This window comes from Rhipicephalus microplus, chromosome 2 (genome assembly GCF_043290135.1).
Source record: "Rhipicephalus microplus isolate Deutch F79 chromosome 2, USDA_Rmic, whole genome shotgun sequence".
Taxonomy (NCBI): domain Eukaryota; kingdom Metazoa; phylum Arthropoda; class Arachnida; order Ixodida; family Ixodidae; genus Rhipicephalus; species Rhipicephalus microplus.
The window spans coordinates 215,121,033-215,131,847 of NC_134701.1; the positions used below are offsets into that span (position 1 = coordinate 215,121,033).

Here is a 10,815-nt window from a genome sequence, read left to right on the forward strand (position 1 = left end):
GGAGGGAAGGTCCCACGTTATAACTTTTTAATGAGTGACATGTTATGCAGTGACGCTAAATATATGTTCAAATGTTGCACGCACAGACCTACGTTGAACAGTTGCAGATGTTTATTTAACCAGTTGTTTGCACTTGCAGAATGGTGCCGAAAGGAACATGAGTATTAGCATCACCAGAAGCGATAAGCCAATATGAAACGCTGGTGTTCGCAAGAATGGCAGCCTTCGACACTGCTACATAAGTCATCTTCCGTGGATGGCACCTAACCACAACTGACATTGACCTGACGTGCCAGCCGTATCAGAGGTGTGCATATGTAGTTTGTAAAATTGAATATTCAGCACTGCAAGCGGAACTGACGTTTCACGAACCGTAGGGTTTATTTTTGAAAAAAAAGAAATTGCCAGGCCTGCGCCAACCGCGAACACTGTAACAGTGAAAGCTAAAAGAACAGCTTTTCAGAGCCTTTTCTAAACACCCATTGGGTAACTGCTGCAAGAACACTTGCTTTTTACCCACTACGGCATTATTAATATAATTTTTTGGTAGTAGGCCGGCATTCGCTATGCTATTTGTCGTCATTCTTCTGAGAAGCGTGGTATCCGCGGAACACTTGCAAGTAATTTCGTGCCAATTGTTCATGCATTGGCCGACAACGATGAGAAATTATGCCTGAAGTGGGCATGTGCCACAGTTTATAGGTGAACAAGAACAAGTTTTTGTAATGGGTTGGAACTTGGGACGACCCACTCGTTACGCTATTCGCATTGCGCGATAACTGGTTGTTCTTTTGCTGTTTTAAAACGCTTTATAAGTCACCTTATTGTGATTGCTTTGCCAACATCAAGCTTGCCTAAGGCAAGTTCGCAAACAGGCCCCATGCACCGGCTTGACTCTGTGGTCTTGCCAAGATAATCTAATTGCCAAGATTATCTTGCCAAGATAATTTAATGGACGCCGAAGAGGCTGAGAAGTTGGGCCCTGGCAGCAATACCATGGGACCCGACGCCACGGTTCAGGCAACTGGAGAAGAGACAGCCGACGCGACAACGCAAGACGGCAAAGACTCAACGAAGGAATCAGAGGAGTTGGCCGCAACAGACGGCCAGCGGGACCTTCCAGAATCGATGGAGGAAGACATGGGTACCAGTGGCGATATCACTACGCCAGAAGCCGGCACAGTCTCCGGAAGCGACCACGGGACGCGGCAAGCGAAACCGAGTGGAAAGCACGGAACGCAACCTGAAACGCCCGGAGCGTCTGTGGCATCGCGTCACGGGCGCTAAGAGTAAAAAAATTGCCCGCAGCTTCCCTCGGGGGAACACTGAGGAGGATGTGGAGCATATAATTGGTTAACGGGGTGTTAAAGTGCGACTTACTTGGGTCGATGGCTAAATTGGTTAACGTGGTTGTGAAATGGGGTGTTAAATTGCGACTTACTTGGGTCGATGGCTAAATTGGTTAACGTGGTTGTAGGAGGGGGTGTTAAATGAGTGAACACGTACACACGTATGCGAAAGGGCGGCGCTGGTCGAAGGGACGTCGATCATTGTGTTTGTGGATTCGTTGGAATTCATTTCACCGCGACCTTGGACGTCGACGCGCCGTACAAACCAACCGACGAGCGGCAACTGAGCGAGCGAGCGCCGACCTTGAGTATATATACAGCTCGACGGCGCATGCACTGTCAGCTGTTGAATGTTCTCGAAGCGCGACGCCACATGCGCGTCCACTGGAGAATCAGGAGAATTGTAGATGTCGAACGCGGTGTGTAGAGGAGGAAGGGTGCACAGATGGTGGAGGAGTGAAGCGCGCGCGGTGTGTAGAGGAGGAAGGGATGCACAGATGGTGGAAGAGTGGGCGACGGCGCGACGGCGCATGCGCGCGCGTCAGCTGTCGAATGTTCGAGAAGCGGTGCGGACGGCGCGGACGGCGCGGACGGCGCACTACAAGGCGCGAGTATAAGATGCTTCCGCATCTAAAAAATATGCCCTCGAAACCCGGTCGGCGTCATCGTCGCCGGTTCGGGGACAGGATCGAGACGCGTAAGACCCCGGTTTTTCTACTGCACGGTATACGAGATACGGTAAGCGCAGCATTGTAGTTTCATCTTTGTCATCAACATGGCTAGCCTGACTGCGCCGTTACGCATTGGTACGCTGAATATACGTGGTCTAGGAGAGCGTCGCAAACAGTACCAGTTGAAACGCTTGATGCAAGAAAAAGACCTTGACTTGCTCGCGGTCCAGGAGACTAAATTTGGTACTGAGGACGCGACTGCTTGCTTGGTATCAGAATTTTCATTGCGGTACAATGCATGTACGAGCCATGCAGTGGGAGCATCAGCAGGATGTATTATTTTTCTCAAGAACTCTCGTGGTATTGTTGTGGAAGAGGTCACCAGTTGCCTACATGGGCGTTTTGTTTTGTGTGACTTTTGTTACGGGAACACTAAATTTAGTGTTATCTGTGTATACGCACCTACAAATTCAAGAGACAGATGTTTTTTTTCGAGAAATGCAAGCGTACTTTGAATGTCAGAAATGTGTGATTCTGTTGGGTGACTTCAATTGTATTTTGGCCTTAGAAGATTGCACGTATACTGCTAAATTAAGTGATGAAAGCGTTGGTTTGCTTAGAGATAGCCTTAATAAGTACTTTTTTCATGACGTAGCTCTGTTTGCGAAGAGTGGCAATCGCCAACACTTCACACATTTTCAAGGTTCAAGTCACGCACGACTAGATCTAGCATATGTTTGTTCTGAGATAGTACATTTATGTCAAAGCTATGGTGTTTATGCTGTTTCCTTCAATGATCATTGCTTAGTCTCGTTTGAGATAAATAGAAAGTGCAAAAAAAGGTTGTATGGGAAAGATGGAAAGTGAATACTAAGATAATTACCCACGAGGGGTTTGTAGATATGACAAAAAAGGAAATCGAGATTTTTTTCAAAAACGCAGAAAGGAGTGCCACGGAAAGATGGGAATCATTTAAGCAAAAAATAAAAATGAAGGCAATAAAGTGTGGTTGCTACATGCAGTATCAAGCTCAAAAACAGGAACATGAGCTACGGGCAGAGCTAAATTATTTGGTGAAAATTGAAGCAGAAAACCCGGGCTTATTTACACATCAACTGCAGGCTGTCAAAAACAAAATTGAATTTCTTGAAGAAGATAAATATAAAGGCGCAATTATACGAGCAAGAGCTGAAAGATACCTCGTGGGTGAAGCCCCGACAAAGCGAGCCTTGTCAGATGAAAAGGCATATGCGCCAGCTCACGACATACTAGCGATTGAATGGAATGGTAAAATATTGAGAGAACACAAAAATATCATGAAAGCTTTTTAAAGCTATTATCAGGACTTGTTTGCTTATCACGAACCAAAGGAGCCGGGTTTTGTAGGTGAGTTATTGATAGAAATGCCGACACTTAATGCTGAGGACACAAATTTATTGGAAATGTCGATTAGTATAGGGGAAATTGAGAAGGCTATCGATGATCTTGGCATGAACAAATCACCTGGTCCAGATGGCATTAATGCCGCCTTTTACAAGGCGTTCAACGAGGATATGGCCGCTGCATTGCATGAGGTTTTTTCAGATTTTTTAGATCGCGGAACTCTGCCTCCATCGTTTAATCGGGCGCACACTGTGCTGATGCCTAAAGGAAAAGAGCAACATGTTTTACGCAAAGTGAGAGGATACAGGCCAATCACGCTAACAAACGTAGACTATAAGGTGTTTATTAAAGTTCTGGCTAGGAGGTTGCAAGGAGTTATACACAAGTTGGTCGGGTCACATCAGACTTGCGGCATCAAGCGTAGGAGCATATTCACGAATATTCATGTTGCCAGGAGCATTTTAAAGTATTGTGACGCTGCGCTTCTAAAAGTAGCTATGTTGCAAATTGATCTAGCCAAGGCTTTCGACATGGTTCCACACAATATACTCTTCACGCTAGCTGAGTACGTTGGTCTTGGTGCGATCATATGTAAAGGTATTAGAGTGGCATACAAAAGTTCAACCACAAATTTAATTGTAAATGGAGAACTCTCACAGCGCATACAAGTACTTTCCTCCGTTCGCCAGGGGTGTCCTTTAAGTCCTTTGCTTTTCGCTCTAGTTTTGGAACCACTGTGCTAGAAAGTGATTCACCACACAGGGATTAATGGTTTCAGGTTGCATTCATGTGAAGTGCGTGTTTTGGCATGTGCCGACGATATTGCCTTTTTTGCTGTTGATAGAGAGAGTGTCACTTCGTTATTAGGAATCACTCAAAGGTTTTGTGACACGAGTGGAAGTTTAATGAACGAAGAGAAAAGCATTGGTTTATGGCATGGCAATTGGGACCTCACGCCCAGTTCCTTTAGAAATATTCAGTGTCTCACGACACCTAGTCGTTACCTAGGGGTATCATTGAACAGGTATCAAGATAGTGAAACATTTTGGCTTGGAAAGGCTGAAGAACTGCGCGCGACCGCCGAAGGATGGGGCGGTCGTGGCTTATCAATTTTCTCTCGGTCAGCTGTATGCAACGTGTTTCTGGCTGCGAAAGTTATGTACCTTTTGCAAGTACTTAGTTGTACGCGTAAAAGCATTCACAAAGTCCACAGAATATTTTCCACGTTCATCTGGAGCTTTACGTGGGAGCCAACATCTAGAACAAACTTGTTTCGGCGAGTAAAGCAAGGAGGGCTGTCTTTGTGCCATCTGTTTCTTAACCAAGTATTATCACGTTTCTTGCTAATAAGAGAGCAGAGAGACTTTTTGATGTTCTTTATTTCAAAAAACGCTCTTACACCACATGCCTGACTTCTTTGTATCTTCGGACAGGGGAGAACGACACACCTTGTCACTGTTCTTGCGCGAAGTTGTGTTCTCATACCGTTTTTTAAGGGCAATGTTTTCGATAGATTACCTAACTAATGTGAAAAGACAGCGCCTTATGAAAGACCTACTTAAGAATGTTTTTCCTGTGCCCCTGTACCGTTCAAAGTATGAAAAATCATATGGTAATGGCGTACTAAAGCGAGTGAAAAACATGTGTATACCACCCAATGTGAAAACCTTCTTTTTTAAACTTCATACGGGAACTTTGCCAGTAAAAACGTGGCTTGAAGAGAGAGGGATGTATGTATCATGAAGAAGCAGCTGTCTCCTGTGTAACAAACCTGAGACCATAGAACATGTGTTTATTGATTGTAAGAACGCTATTTTTATTTGGGACATTGTTCAGGGGACTCTAAAAAAAGATTTACCGCTTACTTTATAAGGAATTTGTTTTTTGCCTTGTGATAATTCTGTGCAAAATTTGGATGTTATATTTTTACTTGGTCTTCATTCTGTTTGACGTAGTACGCTATCGTACAGACACTGTGATGTGAGAGTTCTATCCGTTAATGAGTGTTTCGTGGAAGCTGTTACAAAAGTGCGAGATGTGTATAAGACTACCGACTGTGTTCAAGATGTAATATCTTTGCTCGATGTGTTATCACGCACGAAACACGTGTGATAGTGATTGTCAGATTAGCTTGACTTGTAGTCAAGAAGGCAATAAAGAAAAAAAAACCGGCTTGGTGGAAGAGGAAGAAGAAGCCGTACCGATCGGCTGCGTTCCAAAATGCTCTCTGCTGGTAACAGCGTATCGGCCAATGGTCGAGGATCATCGACTCCGTTTCATGATGAAGACTCAAGCTATAAAGTCGTCCTGCCACGTCTTCCAACCGGTAACGATGTTTTGAATTCCGTTTTCCTTCAAGCCGACTTGAGTGGCAGGCCGTACCGTGCCCCTGACTTCCGTGACGCGCTGCTTAAAGTGGTGAGCACAGCGGACATTATTGGAGTTGGCCAGTATCAAATGAGCCATGTATGGATGGTTACGTGTGCAAACAGCATGGCGAAACAGAAACTCGTCACTTGTGGTGAGCTCCGTGTAAAAGGGCTGAAGTGCATGGTGCTAGACCCGGAGATCAAGAATATTAGGCTGAAGCTACTTTGGCTTCCACCTCATCTTGAATCGCGACATGTTGAAGAGGCGTTCCAAGCTTACGGCGTTGTGAAGTCCGTTGAAAGAGAGGCATGGAGATGTGCAGGAATGGAACAATGGATGACAACAAATAATGACGTTGCCTTGGAGCTCAAGGACACCATCACTGTGAGCTCAATACCACACCTTATGTCAATCTATGGCCACCAATGCCTCATACTTATTCCCGGTAGGCCTCCACTGTGTCTTCGGTGCAAGCGAGTGGGGCATGTACGACGACAGTGCAAAACACCGAGGTGCTTGCAATGCCAGTGTTTTGGTCACTCGTCGGATGCCTGCGTGTCGACTTATGCCAACAAACTCCGTTCTGGCCAAGGCACAGAAGACCAACGTCTCGATCATCTTATGGATGTCACTGAGGTAGTTGATGCGACAGGAGAAGCAGCGGGAGGAGCAGAAGGTGCCTTAAAGGAAGCGGAACACTTGTCCATGGATACCCTTGGCACGCAAAATAACACCGCTAACGACGCCAGTGAAAGCATAAATGAATGCAATGCTGCGGACGAACACCACTTGGAAGGCCTTAAAGACAAGCCTCCTGACAATGAGGAACAAGAAGGAATGGATTGCAGTCAGACAAGGAAGCGTCAGGCACCGGTCACCGATGAAGCAACAACGAGTGCGCCAGACACGACAGAGCAAGTGTCTTCGTGTGGTCCACGTGTCACCTTCTTTGGGGACCGAGAGACGCGCTGCCTATGCCAGCGTCCTGAGGAAAGTGCTCCTAAAGAGTGCAAAGGAGGTAAAGCCACAGGTTGGCTTGTGGCTAAAGGTGACCTGCAAAAGTAGTAAGATATCAAAATGGCTACCGCGCTAACGTTTCCCATGTGTGTAGCGACACTCAACGTACGTGGTTTGTGAAATGTAAGGCGTCAGTGGCAGTTGTGCCACGTGCTTGGGCAGTACAACATTGATGTACTTGCAGTGCAAGAGACTAAGATTTCCGCTGCTCGTGACGCCGATCTTGCACTGGAAGTTTTCCGTGATTACAATTTATACATCAGCCCAGCACGTGGTGCATCCGCTGGATGCTTTTTATTATTTAGAAAGCACTTGAATCATATTTTGACGTCACTACATGTTGATGGGGAAGGACGGCTCATTTGTTGCGACTTATCTTTTCATTCCCATAATTGGAGGTTTATCTGTGTCTATGCTCCCTCCAAAGTGAATGAAAGGAATTATTTTTTCCTTTATTTAACTTCGCTACTAAACACTGACAGAACTTTGGTAGTTTTTGGAGACTTTAACTGTGTTTGTGATGCTAGAGATCATTCATATATAACAAATCGTTATGATGCAAGTGCAGCCTTATTGCAGAAACTATTGAATGACCACAATTTAATAGATGTGGGAGCGCATGCACCTTCCTCGGTGAGGTTCCCGCACTTTCAAGGCATATCTCATGCTCGGCTTGACCGCGTATATGTATCTCTAAGCTTATGGTCTCACATTCATAATTATGCTGTAAAGCCCACCATATTTTTTTCAAAGACCATTGCTTGTTCACTATTTCTTGGGGTCCTAAAAATTTTCGTAAAACCCCTCTAAACTGGGACCTATGGAAGCTTAACGTACAGTTGTTGCGCGAAGATTGTTTTGTTAAAAGAGTAAAAGAGTCGGTACAAGAGGTAACACAGTGTCGACAGCTACCAATTTTCGCTCAATGGGAAAGGTTCAAAGAAAGAGTCAAGTATCAGGCAATTAGTATTTCATGCGAAATAGCGCAAAGAAAAAAAAGCTGAAAAGCGCCATCTTTATGAATTACTTCATAAGTTCCATACTTTTGAAAGTCAAGAGCCGGGATTGTACGACGACGAGATAAATGTGATTCGAGCACAGATACAAAAACGTGATACAGATTTATACAGAGGAGCTAAGATTCGTTCCCGTGTTACCCATTTCACTGAAGAGGAACCCACTAAAAAATCCCTCGTGGATGAAACGAAATATGCACTTTCTGAACAGATACTGCAAATTGAGTCGCGGGGTTCCCGTTGCACAGAGACATGTGACATAAGAGCCGCATTTGAAGATTATTGCAAATGTTTGTTCACCGCGGCTGAGCTTCAGGAGAATTTTGAGGAAGAAGCTAACCACTTCATTGCCTTTGTGCCTCAGTTAAAAGATGATGATAGACTCCCTGTAGAGGGGCCGATAACCAGAGAGGAAATAAGATTTGCAATAACAACGTTGCAGAAAAACAAAACTCCTGCCCAGATGGCCTTAGTGGCGAATTTTACATAGCTTTTCAGGAACTTCTCATACCTTTCCTTGAGCAACTTTTTAAAGAGGCTTATGACCGTGGTGAACTTCCTCCTTCTTTCTGTCAGAGCCATACAACCTTAAACCCAAAAAGTGCTGATCCTAACGCATTAAAGGGAGTTAACGAATACAGGCCTATATCGTTATGTAACGTTGACTACAAAATATTTGCTAAATTGTTGACAAATCGGCTACAGACACCGATTACTAAATGAGTAGGTGACCATCAAACATGTGGAATTCGTGGTCGCTCTATACAGACAAACATTCATATTGCACGTTCAGTTCTTGAGTGTATAGATGGTAGCATGGACCAAGTAGCCCTCCTTTAAATAGACCTTGCAAAAGCATTTGATAAGGTACAGCATGCTTTTTTGTTCCGGCTACTAAGACACCTGCAGTTGGGTGATGTACTATACAATGGTATCTCACTCTGGTATAAGAAGTGCACAACTAGGCTAAAATTGTAAATCGCACACTTTCCAATATAATAGAGCTAAATTCATCTGTACGTCAGGGATGTCCGCTGTCACCTTTGCTTTTTGCAATTTATCTGGAACCATTATGTTTAAGTGTGTTTCTAAAGTCCAGCATAAGAGGCTACCGATATGATGCTGAGGAAGTTAAAGTTCTAGCTTATGCAGGTGACATTGCCTTCTTTTGCACTGATAAACCCAGCGTTCAAGAAGCAGTCAACACTACTTTACGTTTCTGTGAAGTCGCTGGCGCCAGCATAAATTTTGATAAAAGTAGTGGATTCTGGCTAGGCATGTGGGCTACAACTCCTTCGGTCTTCGCAAATATTCATTGGAATGCGACTCCTATAAAATACCTTGGTGTGCCTCTCGATAACTATCGTAACAGCGGCCCACACTGGACCGCTGCGATAACTACGATCCGCCGAAAGGTGGCAACATGGCACGGACGGGAGCTTTCTGTTTTTGCCAGAGCGAAAGCGTGCAATATATTCCTTGTATCGAAGCTTATTTATATTCTGCAGGTGTTGCATTGCTTTCGGGTACACATTCAAGCCTTTCATAGGATATTTGCCTGCTTTATTTGGAGCTCTTCCTGGGAACCCATGAGAAGAGACAACCTTTTTCTTCCACTCGAAAAGGGTGACCTCGGCCTTGTGCATTTGTTCGTGCGACAGTTGGTGTTGCGATTTTTCTACCTCACGGATATGCGCCACCCATTTCTATTAGCGGTTCTTCGTAACCGTCTATTACCACCTTCCTTTTATTCATGTCACAACAAGCGTTGCTAAGGAATTGCCGTTGCGGGGATTCCTAAAAGAAATTGTTGATACTGTCAGTTTTTTGAAAACCAGGTTTACCTTAGAGTATTTGTATACTATTGACAGAACAAACTTAACCGCTGCACTTGTGAATAACCTTTTTCCCGAACCTGTTTATTGAAAGCCATATTCGCTTCTGTCTGGTCACGATGTATTATTTCGTGTACGTAGAATGTGTATATCTCCTTCAGCGAAAGCATTTTTCTTTAAACTGCACACTTCCACGCTGCCAGTGAAAACGTGGCTGAATGAAAAATCAATATACGTACCCTGGACAGTGAATTGTAGACTCTGCAACCAACCTGAGACTATAGAGCATTGTTTTATTCATTGTCGTGATGCTTTTTTATTTTTGGGACATTCTAAAAAGAACGTTAAAAAAAGAACTTCCAATTACAGCCCATGGTATTAGGTTCCTTCCGTTCAAAAAGAGTCTGACTGATAGTACTCCTTACGACTTGTTTATGTTGTTGGGACTTTATTCATTATGGAAAAGTCGCATGATCGATAGACACGCCGAGCCACCACGGTCGACGAGGTCTGTCTTCCGAGAAGCAGCTGCTTAAGTGCGCAGTGTTGTCGAGACTTTTGACCCCGTTCCGGAGTGGCTTCCCGTTCTTGACGCTTGTGTGTGTTTGCCTGACGTCTGATGAAATATGTTCTGTGTACTTTACTGGTGATGATGTCATTCATTAAAGAAAAAGAAACCGGCTTGGCTCTGTGGTAGAATACTGGGCTGGCACCCAGCGAACCCGGGTTCGAGCCCCCCTGTGTCATTCATACTAAGTACTTTTTTTATTTTATGTGATGTGTTTACGGACTCCGGAGGTGGTGGACAACTACCGAGCCACGCGTGACCCGAATTGTTGTCTCATAACAGCTTTCGCTGTATAATAGTTCCTAGACCTAGTGTGGCTCCACGGTGAAGCCCTTGATTGCCGCACAGAATGCTGGGGTTTTATTCCTGCATGGACCTTGACATTTTTCTTTGCATTCGTCGGGTCAACGCTGCTGCTGTCAGCGTTTTCTTAACGCTCAAGCGTTAAAATTTCTCATGTGAGGTCTCACCGTTTCTGGTAGATCTAAGTGTGTATCACATGTGCCACATACTCACATACCATCGGCACGTGCCCATCATCAGGCGGTCATAATGAAAGGAAAACAGCACCACATCTCAGCAGCACACGCGCATTGTGATTTATAA

The 10,815-nt window shown here is 44.6% G+C and overlaps 1 protein-coding gene across 1 annotated transcript; it reads left to right on the plus strand.

Annotated features, from left to right (window-relative positions):
* Positions 1-5,623: 5,623 nt before the first annotated feature.
* LOC119163456 (uncharacterized) lies at positions 5,624-6,838 on the plus strand. Its single transcript, XM_037415461.2, has one exon. The coding sequence runs from the start codon at positions 5,624-5,626 to the stop codon at positions 6,836-6,838; it is 1,215 nt and encodes a 404-aa protein (XP_037271358.2).
* Positions 6,839-10,815: the final 3,977 nt, after the last annotated feature.